This window comes from Indicator indicator, chromosome 1 (genome assembly GCF_027791375.1).
Source record: "Indicator indicator isolate 239-I01 chromosome 1, UM_Iind_1.1, whole genome shotgun sequence".
Lineage (NCBI taxonomy): Eukaryota > Metazoa > Chordata > Aves > Piciformes > Indicatoridae > Indicator > Indicator indicator.
Window position 1 is genome coordinate 85,799,335 of NC_072010.1, and position 17,339 is coordinate 85,816,673.

At 39.4% G+C, this 17,339-nt stretch overlaps 1 protein-coding gene across 1 annotated transcript in view; it reads left to right on the plus strand.

The window, feature by feature from the left end:
• Window positions 1-2,208: 2,208 nt before the first annotated feature.
• The window catches only part of ABI3BP (ABI family member 3 binding protein), a 155,782-nt gene continuing 140,651 nt past the window's right edge, over window positions 2,209-17,339 (plus strand). The window contains exon 1 of the mRNA XM_054385863.1: window positions 2,209-2,287. Within this exon, the coding sequence (XP_054241838.1) occupies window positions 2,209-2,287 (79 nt within the window). The remainder of the gene's footprint in view (window positions 2,288-17,339) is intronic.

The window sequence follows — 17,339 nt, forward strand, 5'->3', positions numbered from 1 at the left end:
GGGGCAATGCCTTCAAACTGGAGAAGAATAGATTTTGATTGGATGTTAGGAACAAGCTCTTTACCATAAGGGTAGTGGAACACTGGAACAGGTTGTCCAGGGAGGTAGTTGAGCCCTTATCCCTGGAGGTATTCAAGGTAAGGCTTGACAGGCTGTGGGCAACCTGATCTATTTGAGGATGTTCCTGCTTACTATGGAAGGGGTTGGACTAGTTGACCTTTAGAGATCCCTTTCAACTCAAACCATTCTATGATTCTATGATACTGGAAAAAATGACAGAAATTTACACTTGCATCTGCATATGGAACCATAATTGCTCCTATGAAGCAGAGGCTTGATAAGACAGCAGGAAATGCATCATGACATGAGTTTTTGAATTCTGGGCTGATCAGGGATGTTTACTACAGGAATGATTAAAGGGAAAGGGCCCTGGATAGTTTACTAAGTTTTCAAGGGAAAGGTTAAATGTCTCTGTGTCATGTATACCAATGAAGTGTTTGGATAATGCATACAAAGAAGAGGAAAGATGTAGGTGAAGCAAGTGGTTTATATATTCATAAAATGGGTTTGGGCTAGAAGGGCCCCTGTAGATCACCTAGTTCCAGCCCCCAAGGAATGGGAGCATGTTTACCTCTGAGAAAGGGGATAAATGCCATTGTGTTAAGCAGCCAAACTGAGATTTTGAGATAGAAGTTCACCTTGGTATTTTGTGTTGAAAGGTGTTGTATGATCTTTAAAGAGAGTGAATTTGCCACCAGACAACCAGTAGAGTCCATTTTATGGCAACACAAAGACAGCTCTGTGTGACTGAGAAGTAATTTTACCCATTACTTGTCCTGAGAGTCTATTCCATCAAATTCCATCTTATTTTTTAATTTTTAAGAGGAAAAATTAGGTCACACTTTCTAAAGCATTTTTGAAAAACAATATTTCAATTAAAAAACAAATTTAAAAAATGAAGAAGAGGGACATCGGGTTTGGTCATTTTTATGGAGATTCCTATCCAACTGTGTGGTGTTTTAAACATCTTTTCATCATATTCACATTGTACCTGTTGCATTTATTGGTTTGTAGTGTTCATATTCAGCATATGAATCATCCCAAGATCCTTAGGTAATGGTGTTTGGGGATTTGGAGGAGTCACTCTACAATCACACAGAATCACAGAATGCCAGGTTGGAAAGGACCTCAGGGATCCTCTGGTCCAACCTACAAATGTTGATTCCAAGGAGACTAAACAGCTTGCTCTCCCATATTTTAGTTAGTGAATCAGAAAAGGTTTTCCTTTGTCAGAATTAAGGGAGTGTGAAGAGGCTGGGAAACATTTTGATTATCAAGATGGTTTTGTTATAGCTATAGATTAAAAGAGATGATGGAAATTCCTTGATTTTCTCACCAGTACCATTACTAGTTCATTTTTTTTTTTTTAATTGACAGATGAGAAGATCTAGCCCCAGGAAGGGGGTGCACTGCGTTTTTGCTTTCAGTGTGCATTGTGCCCATGGACTTGCAAGACATATATGGAAGGGCAAAATAAAAAAAAATAAATAAAATGCCAAAGTCAGATACAAAAAAAAAAAAAAAAAAAAAAGAAAAGACATTTAGTTTTTACAAACACAGATCTTTCACTGAATAGATATTTGTCATACCTGTTTATAATGCCATGTCAAATGAAACTAGTATTTATTTTGCCTGGATGAAATCCATAACTAGCCCAAAATAATCTTAAGCAAATTCTTGAGATTGCAAAAATAGTGAGCAAAGAGTTTTCTGAGTACCTGGAATGTTTTTTTGTTTGGTGTTTTTTTTTTTTTTCATTTTAATTCCAGCTTGCTTGGATAAAACAGTAAAAACATTTCTCAGTTCAGTTTTCAGTTAACAGAAATTCTGATATTCCTGGTTTTATTTGCAGGAAATGGAAATGGTCAGATGGTAATCTCTTATCCTGAGTGGTGGAAAGACCTTGTAACAATCCACAGAAGATTATTGTAGGGGGAGCCTGATAATATTTTTTTTTTTTAATGCTAATTCTCCTTTTCCAGTGGGAGTGAATGATGTCATCCTGTCTCCTCCCACTGTGTAAACTAAGCTTGTGTCAAAGTGTTGCTGCCTCTTGTCACAGGGAGAACAGTTCACATAAATGCAGCTGCAGTACTTTGGTGTGATACCTGTCAGAATCATTCCCAGTTCGAGGCTGGGTTTGTGACCATGATGCCAAGATTGGTCTTTCTCCTTTTCTGTGGATATATTGCACTAAACCTGGGAAATGCTCAGAAATTGCCAAGAGGCAAGTAGCTATGACAACTTTCTGGGGTTTTGTTTATTACTCTGTTGTGGGGATTTTTGTTGTTTTTTTCTTGGTTTGATGTGTTGTTTTTTTAATGTTTGTGTTTTGCCATGGAAATTCGCTTTCAACTTGTTAGGAATGATTAAAGATAATAGAAAAGATGAGAAAAACTTCAGACAGCAGAGCAAGATCCAAGTACAAGAGAGTAACTTTAAAGCTCTTGAATAAATCAAGCTGAAATGTTTTCATGGTATGTTGTGGCTCTAGTGAGAAGTACCATGAAGCTGAGTAACTGTAAATAACAATTTAGACAGTGCTGTGCAGGTTTGTGGTCTAAGATCTTAAAGAAAATGTGACTTAGAAGCATCCTGTGTTGTTGGTGGAATATTTCAGTTCTGCTTTGAAATAACTTTCATGCTTTCCCTTTTTATCCACCCTTAATAACTGAATAGTAATTGACTTTGTAAGTCAGGTTGTATGCATTTTGTGGGAGAGAAATATGATTTATTAAAATTTCTACCAGAAGGAAAAATACACTCCAAACCTGTGTGAATATTTGTTTAACTATTCCTTTCTCCTGGAGTCTGGAAGTCCAGCAGATTTGCAGGGCTGGCAGGGATCTCTTCTTTTCCTTGCTAGTGTGACCCACGTCACGCTGGTATTTTACCAGTACATTACTGCTGCAGGAAGAAAAGTCAGAGCATAAATGAAAAAGAATATTTCTATATCAATTGTAAAACGTTTGTAGTGCTGCAAAATCAAATTAACACTTTCACAGCTGTTCCTGTACTGCATGTATTGCTCTCACTTTGTAGAAATGCTTGTCTGAGTCCACTGTGCTTTGTAATGCATTTTACATCTGCAGTCTCCTGCAACCAGTAACACTTAGAAGGAAAACCCTGATTTAGTTCCTTAGGAGGCTGATTATTAAGCAATAAGCATTTTTAAGGGCTTCCTAAGAGATTTTGCTTCACAGATGGGGAACCTGAAAGTATTTTGGGAAGAAGAGGTGATTTTGGGGGTTTTTCCTTACTCCCCACTCCTTCCCAAAAAACTTTTAAAAAAGTTTTTGTTTCGTGGGGTTTCATTTGTTTTGGGCTTTTTGGGTTTTGGGGCTGGGCTTTTGAAGTTTTGTTTGCTTGATTGTCATTTTGGGGAGAGTTGTTTGGTCGGTTGTTTTGGTTGTTGTTGTTTTGTTTCTTCATTTGTTTTCTGGTGTTCGTTCGTTTCTTGGTGTTATACTTTTGGAAGCGGCTTTATTTAAAGGCCATCTCCTGGAGCCTATGTGGAGTTTTCTGCATGCTGCTAACAGTGGGTCACTGTGTAGTCTGTGAGCAACAGAGACAAATGGATAGGCAGCTATTGTACATCTCAAGCAGACTGTAAGACCTTAGTTTTCTCAGAAAAGCAATCTATAAGTAAACTATTGTAGCAGTTCATAGGAGAGGATTATGTTGAACAGAGAGGAACCTTGTCTGTATTGCCTCCTTAGAGGGAAGGAACTAGTCAAGTGCTTGTCTTTTTAAATGAGTTTATCTGAACTTTCTGCTCAGTACTGTAAAATAGTGGCTGTAAATTTATGTTAACTGTGAAATCCAGACAAAGCTACTAATCTACTGCAGTCAGTGGGAGATTAACTCGGGGATGCATTTTTTCCTGTTCTAAAATAACATTGCAGAAGTGAAGTTCTGTTTGCCAAATGCATAAAGCTGCAGGTGGAAACTTCATTTCTTTTCAATGAAACCACTTTTTAAAGTTTCTGCCATTGCAGCGTTGAAAAATCAGTCTGATTCTTGTCTGCGGCTGCTTCTCAGCTTATTTACATTGGACTGCATTGAAAAAGCAATTGTATTAGTACCTAGCTGTTGTCTGAAAATGTTCAAAGGCTTGTCTTTTTCTGCAGCACTCTCTTGTTTGATAGGAATTACAGAATTTTTTTCATAGGCAAAGAGAGGATTTGGATATTAAAAGTATTTTAAAATGAGAATATCTGATGGTAGTGTTACAGTAAGAGGGCTACTCTGCTCATGCTCTCTCATGCTCTTCAAGTCACTATGTAACAGAGGCTCAGGTGACTCTATGGAGAACAGGGGAACCAATTTCACAACTCGAGGAAGAATGACCTAGACAAACTTGCTTTGGTTAGTGGCGAAGTTTCTCCTGTTATCAGTTATCAGTGTATGAGTGTAAATCTTGCCATTCTCACTAGGGCTTTGGAATTCTACTGCTCAAGTTTTCTCTCCAGGAGGTGAAATAAACTGATCCTTGGTCTGGTGGACTGGGATTTTCTCTCAGTGACACAAGCTGAAAAGAACATCTTGCCTCCTGCAGCTGCAGAGGAACAGAGCTCTGCAGAGAAGGACTTTGGAGTCTTGGTTGGTAGTAAGTTACCCATGAGAAAACAATGTGCGGTGGCCAATAGTATACTTGGGTGCATTAAGAAGGTGTCCAACAAGTTGAGGGAGATTCTTCTCCCCCTGTACTCAGCCCTAGTTAGACCACATCCAGAATATTGTGTCCAGTTCAGGGCTCCCTGGTTTAAGACGGATAGGAACTGCTTGAGAGAGTTCAATGGAGAGCTATGAGGATGGCTAAGAGACTGAAGTATTTCTCTTAAGAGGAAAAATCGAGAGACCTGATTTAGTCTGGAGAGGAAAAGGCTGAGAGGGGACCTTATCAATGTCTACAAATATCTGAAGTGTGGCTGTCAGGAAGATGAAGCTAGCTGCTTGTCAGTGATACGCAGTGACAAGAGGGGGGGCAATGGGCATAAACTCAATCACAGAAAAATTCCATCTCAGCATGAGAAAAAAACTTCTTTACTGTGATGGTGATGGAGGTGATGGAGGACTGGAACAGGCTGCCCAGAGAGGTTGTGGATTATTCTTCTCTAGCAATCTTCAAAACCTGCCTGGATGCATTCCGGTGTGACCTGCCCTCAGTGGTCGTGCTTTGCAGGGGGTTGGACTAGGTGATCCCTTCCAACTCCTAGCATTCTGTGTTTCTGTGAAGCTTTGGATGTCAGTGACTTCCAGAACGATTTGAGAGATTGCATGCAAATATGGTGCTCAGGAGACTAGAACACATGTGACTCTGTTTCCCCCATATATTGTTGTATTTTCACCTCCACAAGTGTATGTGTTTGACTAGCATGACAAAGGAAATATTATTGCTGTTCCCAAAAGAGTGTTCTTTATTAACCAATTCTTTAATTATATTTACTTCAAAAATGAAGACACTGTTGGAGGCATAATTTGGAACTGTTACCAACATGACTCAAGGAGTCAAAACCAGGAAAATATCAGTTAACATTTCCAGTGGAAACTTCATGCTGAGTCTACGTATCCTGCATTACAATAATTTTGCCTGTATAAAAAGTTTGCCTCTACTTACATCTGACCCTATTGTAGAGCCCTAAACACAGGTGAACACCCTTTCTCTGGGAGTTCTTTGTTACATGTGTTGTAGCTAATGAAAAGTGATGAGTCACTAGCATGCTCTGTCATAATTCAGACACTTTAGACATTAAGATTTTACAGACCTAAGCAAAGGCAATGTGACTGGAAATGAAAAATTGGGTTGGTATTGTGTTTATTGTGGAAGCAATGCATTTCTTACAGCTGTGTTTGTGATTCATTAGTTTCTGTTTGAGACATCAGCTGCTAGGAAAATTCTGTACTCAATGTTTAATATTATTCTTTTTTACTTAAAAAATTAAGGCACTGCTGGAAGCATAATTTGGAAATGCTATCAGCATGGCTCAAGGAGTCAAAATCAGGGAAATACAAATTCACTCTGTGAGGTGTCACAGAGCAGCAAGGCAGGAGATGGTGCTACAATTAGTGATGGTCTTTTATCAAGTATTTTGAGTCACTGTCCCTTTGACTATGTCCATCTTCTAAAGTTTTCTTTTTTCTCAGAAAGAAGAGAGGGTTGAACACAAAGATGATCAGAGGGCTGGAGCACATCCCTTATGGAGACAGGCTACGAGAGCTGGGGCTGTTCAGACTGGAGAAGACAAGGCTCTGGGGAGATCTTATAGCAGCCTTCCAGTACCTGACAGGGGCCTACAAAAAGCTGGGAAGGGACTTTTTACAAGGGCTGGTTGTGATAGGATGATAAGGAATGGCTTTAAGCTTGGGGAGATCAGATTGAGACTGCATATTAGGAGGAAATTCTTTACAGTGAGGTTGGTGAGATACTGGAACTGTTTGCCCAAGGAAGTTGTGGATGCCCTTTCCTTGGAGGTGTTCAAAGCCAGGCTGGATGAGGCCTTAATCAATCTGGTCTAGTGAAAGGTGTGTCCCTGCCCATGGCATGGGGGTTGGAACTAGATGATCTTCAAGATCCCTTCCAAACCAAACCAAATTCTATGAATCTATGATTTGTCTGTTTACTTTTGCCTCTTGCTTATGCCACTATACTGGTGCCATCCAACATGTAATTCACTTCAGTGCTGTTTTATTTGATGTGTTTTAATGATGGGTGGAAACACTTGCAATGTATAGGAGTCAGAGTTATGACTATTCATATTTTCTCTAATTTTTATGGTTCTGTGTAGCAGAAACATTCATCCTTGAAAAATGCAGCATGGCCTCTCTAAACAGGAACTGATTACAGACAAAAAGACTTGTCTTTAGATGAGGTAGTAAGCAGAGAATTCTGAATCTGAAAGGGAGATAGAAAATCAAAGCCATAGAACCAAAAATAAACAAATTACAAGACATAATCCACAAGATTGTACTGCCTTGTAAACCATGTTTCACTGGCATCTTTCCAGCTGGACATGATACAAATGTTGTTGAAGGCAACAGTTGTGGAACAAGTTCTCAGTGTTTGGTAAAACAGTGTTTCATGTCTTTTATTTTGCCAGCTGGCTTTCCAGTTACAACATGGATGTGCATAGAAGTGCACTTTTCCACTGTAATCTCTGTTTCTGATGGCTTTTGTGTATCTTCATGTTCTGTTTTCATATGGCAGAATTGAAAAGAATTTGGTGTTGATACCTTCTTAGAATCTTACAGTTTTATGAAGTTTTTGTAAAGATGAGTCTGAATGCTTTTCTGGTTTTGGTTGGTTGGGTTTTTTTCCCTAATATTTCTGACCTTTGTGGTTTTCCTATTGTTTGAATTAGTCATCAGGTAAATTGGAATTCAGGCCTATCCTTGTTCTGCTTTCCAGGATTCAGGCCTGTCCTGTTCAGCTTTCCAGCAAAGGCTCAGTAAACCTTAATTTACTTTCCTCCTTGTTGATGCCTACTTAGGGAAAAAGATTACAGACCTGACATTCCTCATGGGACCATGTGAAAAAGTCTGATTTACAGACTCATATAGAGAAACCCAGCTCCAAAACATTTTAGTTTCTACAGTTGCCAACCATGGGGATAAGCGAGTTTTACTCTAAGTTTGGAGTTTTTCCTTCGTAAGAATAGAAGAACGTTAAAAAGAGTTGCTGATAATCACTAGCTAAGATTTGTAGTTATGGTGATAATAGCTGACACACCTTTGAGAGTAAATGCTGTGCCTATTGTATACTTCCAAACTTACTTTTGTGAAAGGAATAGGCTAATTTTATTCATAGCTAAATTTGCTGTCTATGATTTGTTATGTAATACTTCTTCCTGACCAGAGGTTAAACTTAGCATGTGTTTTCACTTTCTGGTGTCAAGCAGTTAAAACAATGTTGAGTTATTTCAATATATCATAATCACTACACTGCAACAGACAAACCTAAATCTTTAAACTTTTGTGCTGCCCTCCCTCACCCAAGAGCACCCTTTGGAAGCTCTAAGATAGCAGGAGAGAAATTGCAAGTCAGGGAAATGTCTCCTGGATGATTTTCTTTGAACATTACAACAAAGCTGGCATATCAAAATATCACAAAAGGAGTGAAATGACATGTGGTTTACACATCACTTTCTCTTGGTTTACAAAGCACCTTTCTGGGAACTATTTATCAAAATAATGCATTACTCTTTAAAAACCTACCCATATTCTAATGAAAGACAGTTTAAACTAAACTAGTGAACTTTTTTCTTTTTTTTTTTTTGTGTCTGAAAAGAGAATTGCAAAACTAACTTGATTTGTGTGAAATACTTCTCTTATGTTTAATGGCACAGAAACAGTAATAAAGACCTGTAAGCAATTTCAAGGAGATCCTTTAGCTGGTATAATGGAGTAGCTATTTCGCTCAGTAGATATGTCAGAGCAAATTTGGCTCATTCTTTGCTGAAAATGAAAACAACCCATCAGAATGTTGCCATTATAGCAGCTCATTGAATCAAAGTTGTCCTATTATGCAGACAGTGGTGTCCTAGGATTCCACAAAAACATATCAAAACTGAATATTAAATATCAGGCTTCTGAGTTCAAAAATAAACTGTAATACCAGAATTCCATTTTTATTACTGGCCCAGGCAGTGGTGTGACACTGCAATGATACATTTGGGTGGATTCTGCCAGGATAAAATTCCATAGCATCTGAATGTCTACAATGATCTCACTGCTGGGTAATCTGTATAGCCTTCCACCTCTTCATTTTAATTTTCCTAAGTATCTCTTTCAGAATATTATTTTTCAGTCCTCCTCCATATTTTGTCTTTGTAGCTTGCCATTCCACCAGAACAAGATGCATAACTCAAGTGAGGGGAGAACTATAGGCTGTTTTTTGGCCACACTGTACCTGCACAGGAGCCTGGGCTGTAACCTGAAAACCTTCCAGAATATATTGTGGCCACCTCATCCCTGGAAATATTTAAGAACAGATTGCAGGAGGTCTCAAGCAACCTGGTCTAGTGGAAAGTGTCCCTGCACATGGCAGAAGGGCTGGAACTAGATGATCTTTAAGGTCCCTTCCAACCCAAACAATTCTGTGATTCTGTAAATGTGGATAGTATAGTCTGTATTGACTGGTGGTACTGTGAATGACCAACATGTCTGAGGCTTCCTTGGAGTGTTTGGATTTACCAGGTGTGTACTACACATTGCATGTGCAAACAGAAAGCTCTGTCTGCTTCAGGGGGAAAAACTGGCTAGCAGTGACCTGCCATAGTCAGAAGTGTTCATACAGCTCCTACTGAATTTCTTTTCCTTGGGGAAATTCAAGTGCAGACTTGAAATTGTTGGTAAGCAGGATAAATTTGTTGCTGTAGAGTGTTCTTGACTACTGCATTTTCCAAGAGATGGATGGAGACTTTCTCTCTGGATTGCTGCATGGATTGTGCAGCAATGTCACATTCAATCTTGATTTGAAGAGAGCAAATTATTCGCATTTTGGATTGGAGTGGCCTAAAGTAGGGGCCTTTAGCAAAACAGCCTGGTCTGTAGTTTGTTCCCAAATGTGAGAGGAAATCTTGCCTGACAGGCCTTAATTCAAATGTCCTTGGTTAGAAATTAAGTTTTCTGCAATATAGGCAGAAAATGTAACAGACGTAATGTATGTAACAGACGTTTGCTTTGTGAAATATATGTTTGTCTTATTTTGCTGTGAGGATAGAGTTTCTGAAAATGGCTACTGGCAGCATCACAGATGAAACTTTTGTGTGGGTAAGACCTGGGTCAACTTTCCCGGCATAGCTGTCCCTCAAAGCATACCTGTCATACACCGTTTCACTCTGGCTAAATCAATCCTAGGTCTCCCAACTTTAGCAAATGAGTGTGTGTCAAGTTTTGAATCACCAAGTGAATTTCTATTGTTGACGAAGTTGTGATTGTAATTATGATCACCAGAATTAAATGGTTTTACATTTGTTCCATAACCAAAGCAATGCCATCAGAGCATCCAGATGTCCAGGAGAGGGTACATAAGTGTAGTCACATTTAGAGTATCAACCCAGAGTCTTCAGCACTTCAGAGTTGCTGAATAAAATGCTGGTATAGAGTTGAGACACTAGCTACTGGAGGTACTATATCCAAAGGCAGAAAGGAAAAGAGGGCATTTTTATTAGAAGAAAGCTAGTCTTCTCCCAGTCTGGAGAATTTGCTGCCCTTGTTCAGGGGCTGGTAGACAAAATCTAACCTCTGGTTTGTCCTTCAGAGTTGCTGCTGAGATCCATCACTATGTAATGATTTCATATTATTTGGAGTCTTTTTTTTTGGGGGGGGGGGGGGGCGGGGAAGAAAAATAAATATGGCAAGTGAATCTACAATTTCTGCCCCTCTGCTTTGTGAGACCCTGCCTGGAGTACTGTGTCCAGCTCTGGAGTCCCCAGCACAAGGACATGGATATGTTGGAGAGCATCCAGAAGAGGGCCACAAAGACGATGAGAGAGTTGGAGCACCTCACCTATGAGGACAGGCTGAGGGAGCTGTTTTTGTTCAGCCTGGAGAAGAGAAGGCTCTGGGGAGACCTTATAGCTGCCTTCCAGATCCTGAAGGGAGCCAACAGGAAAGATGGAGAGGGGCTTTTTACAAGGGCCTGTGGTGAAAGGACAAGGGGCAATGGTTTTAATCTAGAGCAAGGTTAGACATTAGGAAGAAGCTCTTTACTATGAAGGTGGTGAGACAGTGGAAGGGGTTGCCCAGAGAAGCTCTGGACACCTCATCCCTGGAAGTGTTTAAGACAAGGCTGGAAGATGCTTTGAGCAAGCTGGTTTAGTGTGAGGTGCCCCTGCCCATAATAGAGTGGTTGGAACTATGTGATCTTTAAGGTCTCTTCCAACTCAAGTCATTCTGTTTCTATGAGTTAATGAAATTCAAAACAAAACACATTAAAATCCGTAAAACCCATGATGAATTGCATGCACCTCTGTGTGTGATTTGGTCTTGTGTGTGTGTGTGTGCAGTGTGCTGACACCTCAGTGTCATTGTCCCTGCTTAGTAAGGGATTGTAATACAGTGCTATCACACAAGCCAAAGAGCCAATGGCAAAATGGATTCTCAAAATAAGAGGGAATTTCTTTTATAGGGTTACTTCTGCATTTTTAAATAGTTCTAAGTTTTTTCAAATTATTCTTGAAATTGGCTCAGTAAAAGCACAGTTCAGCAAAGCAGTAAGAGACTGTAATATTCTTTCCTACCACCAGCAGTTGTGACATTAGTTTATGAACCTATAAATGGCCACAGAGTGGTTGATATGAGTTTACATAATTAATACTTCGGGAATCTTGCCAATTTTAGAGGACTGGGACAGTGTTATTTTTGAGCTTGCAGAGGGAAAAATCTTTTCCCCTTTCATCAGCTACTTGTCTCTGCTTTATATTAATCATTCAATTTAATTTTTCTTTCTGTGATGTAAAAGTCTGGAATCATATTAGAACACATAAAATTGTGGTTGGTTCAAAAAATACAAATTTAAATATCCCAGAAGATTGTTTTCTGTCTTTGAAGTGAAAACAGTTTCTGGCAGATTTGATTCCCTCACCTCATTACCACAGCTGAAGCCTATACATGAACAAGAAAATGCACAGCAAGAAAAATGCAAGACCTTATCAGTTAGCAGTTGCTTTGTGTTTTTTTTTTTTTTTAATTTGTTTTGGTTTTGGTTTTTTTTGTTGGTTTTTTTTTAATCTCATTATTTCTATGCAACATGCACAAGTATATGCTGGAAATAAAGAAATGGGTGGGTGCCATAGTCTGAATGCTGGTTAAAAAATACAAATAATAGAAAGAAAACTATATTGTCTGACCTGGAAATTTTGGCAGAGTTCCATATCTCTGGCTCACACAAATGCTGAAGTGGTTGGATCAAATGTCAGGTTTTTATTTATAGCACAGTGTAGGCTGAAGCATGGCTTATTACACAGTTAGGGAAATGGATATGATCAGGTTTGAGAACTGTGAATTTTTTTAGTTTGATGAAGAGACGCCTCAGATAAAGGCGAGGCACTCAAAACCATCCAGCTCAAAACCATAGCTCTTCTTTCTTCATCACAATGTTAATTAACATGTTGTGAACATGACTGTGAAACTGCTCCACATTAGTACTCTGTTATTTGCTCCCTTACTAATGAGAACCAGCTTTAGGTATCCTAAGACGTACATAAATAGTGCATCTCTTCAGCACTTCTTCCTGTGTTTTGTTTTAATTATGAGGAAGGCAAAATGTGGCAATTCTAAGAAAAAATATCTCACTCTTCTTGTCAGTTTTTCAGCACTCCTTAGTAGGTGATAAATCTGCTGTGATTCAGTTGGTCACGGTGCAGTGGTTAACCTGCGTTGTCTGTTTATCAAGTCTATGTAGAAACAGCTTCACAGATTCACAGAATGAGTTAGGCTGGAAGGGACCCTCAAAGGTCATGTTGTCCAACTACCCTGCAGTGAGCAGCGACACACCCAATTAGATCTGGCTGCCCAGGGCCACATCAAATCTGACCTTGAATGCTTCCAGGGATGGGGCCTCCACCACATCCCTGGGCAACCAGTTCACCACTCTCATTGTAAAGAACTTCCTCCTGATGCTCAACCTAAATCTACTCTGCTCCAGTTTAAAACCATTTCCTCTCATCCTATCGCTGCAAGCCCTTCTAAACAGTCCTGCGGCAGCCTTCCTGTAGGTCCCCTCCAGCTAATGAAAACATCATCAATAAAGAATTGAAACACTAAATATTCAAACTTTTTGAGCTAAAGAGTTTGTTATGAATTTTGAACATATTTTGTGATTTTTTTTTTCACTCCAGTGGAAGATGTATACTTAGACTGAACTTGCACACAAGCAAGCAAGTCCACAAGACTCTCAAGCACAGAAAGCCATGTGCATGCACGCATGGGATGTAGTTAATTTTTGCTAAATGTTTTGCATAGAAACTACTTGTTTTAATACTCCAGATTTTTGTCAGTTGCCCTGTGCTTTCCTTGTTTTGGTAACATGATCAAATAACAGTTGATAAAAGCATTATTTTGTTGTTAGCATGTAGAAATGATTTTTTAGAAAGCAAAGTTTCTCAATAATGTAATAGATTTTTATTGTGTTCCCTTTTCCACTTGGAAATGCTTACAGAAATTAACAATGGACATTGTATGCTATTAGTATATTTATTTGAAGAGAAAGTAGGGTTGATACATTTCAGTATCTGAAGGGGACCTACAGGAAATCTGTGGAAGGTCTGTTTAGAAGGGCTTGTAGTGATAAGATGAGCGGCAACCTGATGCAATCTATAAACCTGTTCGTAGCATTAAGGCTGAAGAAAAAATGCAGATGCTCCTCCACACAAGGGAAATGGATACTCTTATTTATGCCTTATTTCAGTGCAGAAATCTCAGGCATTGTGAATATTTTTTCCATTTCATAGCTTTTCTAGATTTACTTTTTTCCCCCATCAATTTGCATTCGTAGTGTTAAAACATTTGTCAGCTTTATTTCACTGTAGAAAACTCGGGCATTGTGAATATGTTTTTTCTACCACCTAGATTTTCTAGGCACTTTTTTCCCCCCCTTCATCAATTTGCTTTTGCAATGTTAAAACATTTGTCATTTGTCAAACAAATCTGGCAGGGGAAAAAACATCTCATTTTAAAGCTCTGTGAAGCCACGAAGAAATATTTATGTACTTAATATACTCGGAAGCTAGAGAACATTCCTTGGAAATTAATGTAATCTACTGCACAATGGGGTTACAAGATCAGTGATGAGAGAGACATAACTTTCTACATGCCATAAATTCTCATGAACAATTGGATACATGCCTGAGTAAAGTACTATTGAGAATGCAAAGTCAATCATACAAGATTGCCTTGCACAGGGGACTCTGCATAGGTCTACATGCCCCAAAATTATCTTAAGTCTTGGTTTTGTGTAGCTGAAAGTGTTTTCTTCATTATAATTTTTCTTTTTCTTTCAATAAAATAATGATGAATTAAAAAAAAATAAAATTAATATAGGCATAGAAGGATGGGATAGATATAGAGGTTATTCCCCACTGTGTTCTTTCATCTCTATAGATAAAAGGCAATGTGATAAAAAAGGAGCAGGTGATGTATTGTTTATAGAGCTGGGAAATGTAGTCAGAGAACCTCAACTCTGCCCTGTATTAGGTAGGAAGAGAAATAGCGAAAATAAGTATTTGTGACTTAATTTGGTACTCTAGTGAAGAGTCTGGAAAACAAGTCTTATGAGGAGTGGCTGAGGGAACTGGGGTTGTTTAGTCTGGAGGAGACCTCATTGCTCTCTACAACTACCTGAAAGGAGGTTGGAGTGAGGTGGACCCCCTCCCCCATCTCTTCTTCCTGGTATCAGGTGATAGAATGAGAAGAAAGGGCCTTTAATATCATCAATTCCAAACATTAAGCCAGCACTGCCAAGTCACCACTAAACAATGTCTCTCAACATCACATTTCAATGGCTTTGAATCCCCTCCAAGGGATGCGGACTCCACCTCTGCCCTGGGCAGCTAGTCTAGGCCTTGACCACCCTCAAGCACAGGAAATTGTTACACATGTCCAATCTAAACCTTCCCTGGGGCAACTTGTGGTGTGGTTTGCTGCTTGGGAGAAGAGGCAGACCCCCACCTGGCTCCAACCTCCTTTCAGGATGTTGTAGAGAGATAGAAGGTCTAATCTTCTCCCTGAACAACACCAGATCCCTCAAACACTCCTCAGAAGACTTGTGCTCTAAACCCTTCACCGGCCTTGCTGTCCTTCTCTGGACCCAGTGCATGAAGCATCAATCCATGGACATCAATCCATGTAGAGGATTATCAGTGCATTCTGTAATGAATGATAATAGATTATGAAAACATATATATATATATAGAGAGAGAGAGAGAGAGAGAGAGAGAGAGAGAGAGAGAGGGAGAGAGAGGATAGAGTATCTTCACTCTTCTTTCGGAAGCAAGTGCAGTTGTAGTTCCAGATACTGTTTTTCTTTATGCCTTTGATATTTGATTCTTCAGATATGCAGTGATATTTGTAGATGAGAAGTGGTTTAAGGGACTAGTCATGCTAAACACTGCTTGATGTCAAAAAGGTCATGGCAGTCGTAATGCTAAGCCAATGACCACGTTCTTAAGAAAGCTGTTGTATTAAGCCCCACAGTTTTTAATATTGTTCACATGAATCTATTTATAAATTTTGGGCAGAGCCAGGCAAACAGCATCTGAATTCCTTACCTGCTTAACTTCTTAGTATCTTGAGCTTTCCCTGTTGAGGACCTGTTGTTACAGAAAGTTGGTGTTTTTATTGAGATGATAGGCTCTAAAATATCACTGCCTTATATGTAGCCTTGTCCTTCTCCTTTGGTGTTTCTACTAGCTGATGCTCTTTGAAGGCTTAAAAGAGAATTATACTGAGAAAGTTTGGGAGACATTTCTCGCTCCTTGCAGTCTTCTACACACCTTTATTGAATATCTTAATGAAGAATCTGCTGGGTCCTTTGGCCAAGATGCTGCTTTCTTCATAGCCCAGCCTGGGTGGAGTTGCCTTGGATCCATTTCCTTGAACAGGAGAAGCGGCCCGGAATGGAAAGAACAGGTTTTATGGGCAAGATGCAGTCACTGTCATATCAGCCCTGTCCAGGTGGAGTTGCATCATCCCAGAAAGAAACATGCTGGGACAATCTGGAAAAAACAACAGCAAACAACTAGCTCTGAGAGTAAAGACAGAGCAACAATGCCCTGGAGAATTTGTCAAATCAAAATCAAGCTTTATTCTAGTGTAAATCAGTGATCTGTAATCTAAACTGAAATAAGGTTTTGAGGTTGTTTTATTAACAAGTCTTATGAGGAATGGCTGAGGCAACTGAGGTTGTTTAGTCTTCAGAAGAGGAGGCTGAAGGGAGACCTCGTTACCCTCTACAACTAGTTGTGGAGACTTGAGGGAGATGGGGGTCAGTCTCTTCTCACATGCAACAAATGACAGGACATATCTTCAAGTTGTGCCAGGGGAGGTTCAGGTCAGCTATTAGGAAAAATTTCTTCACAGAAGGATTATCAAGAATTGGAAGAGGCTGCACAGGGAGGTGGTGGAGTCACCATCTCTAGACGTATTTCAATGTGGAGCTCAGGGACATGGTTTAGTGGTTGTAGCTTAGCAGTAGTAATGGCATTGTGAGCTCTAGATGAATGGTTGGACTTGGTGATCTCAAAGATCTCTTCCAACCTCAGCAGTTCTATGGTTCTAAGATTCTAAGGAATTTTTTTCATGGACAAATAACATCCAGGAAGTTTTGTGGTTGGTATGCTGTTGATTTGAAAAATGGTATCAAAACTAGTTCAACCTGAAGGAGATTCAGAGGATGTCTTGGTTTCAAGTGGGAAAGAATTAATTTGCTTCGTAATAGCTGGCACAAGGCTGTGTTTTGGATTTAGTAAGAGAATGACATTGACAATACACCAATGTTTTAATTGTGGCTAAGTTGTGCTTCAGTTAAGGATTTTCCTGTTTCCCATGCAACTGCCAATGAGCAGTTGTACAAGCAGCCAGGAGGGAGCATAGCCAGAATGGCTGACTCAAACTATCCAAAGAGATAATCCATACCGTAGAATGTTATGCCCAGTATATAAACTGGGAGCAGTTGACTGGGGAAGAGGAGATGGTTTCTCAGGCATTTGTCACTGAGTGGTGAGCAATTGGATTGTCCATGACTTGTTTTTCTTGGGGTTTATTTGTCTCTCTTTTTATTATCTTCCTTTTTATTATTATTTATTATTTCAGTTATTAAATTGCTCTGTGTTACTTTTTCTTTCCCTATTGTCCTCCCCATGACACAGGGGGTGACAGGGGAGAATGAGTGAGTGGCTGTGCAGTTCATAGTTGCCTTCTGGGTTTAATCAACATCAGGGGGTATTAAGCTTTGAAAATAATGGAGAGGTTTTGTTCTGTCCTTCAAAAATGTTGAATTGTTCAATGCTGAATTTTATTTAAATTTAATTGCTAGCACTATTTAAATTCAATTATTAGCACATGTATTTGACCTTTAGATTAACTGCAACTGAAGGAAGAGGTCTCAGGAATCCTGGAAAACTGCTGTGAGAAAGAACGCTGCAAGGGATGGGGCTGACTCTGGGCCCTCCTAGTAAATCTCTTCCTACAGAAGTTTTACTGAGTTACTGCCTTCAGCCACGATTGAAGGGTTTTCTTACTGGATATTTCAGATATTTGTACTCCTTTTGTGGTCAGTT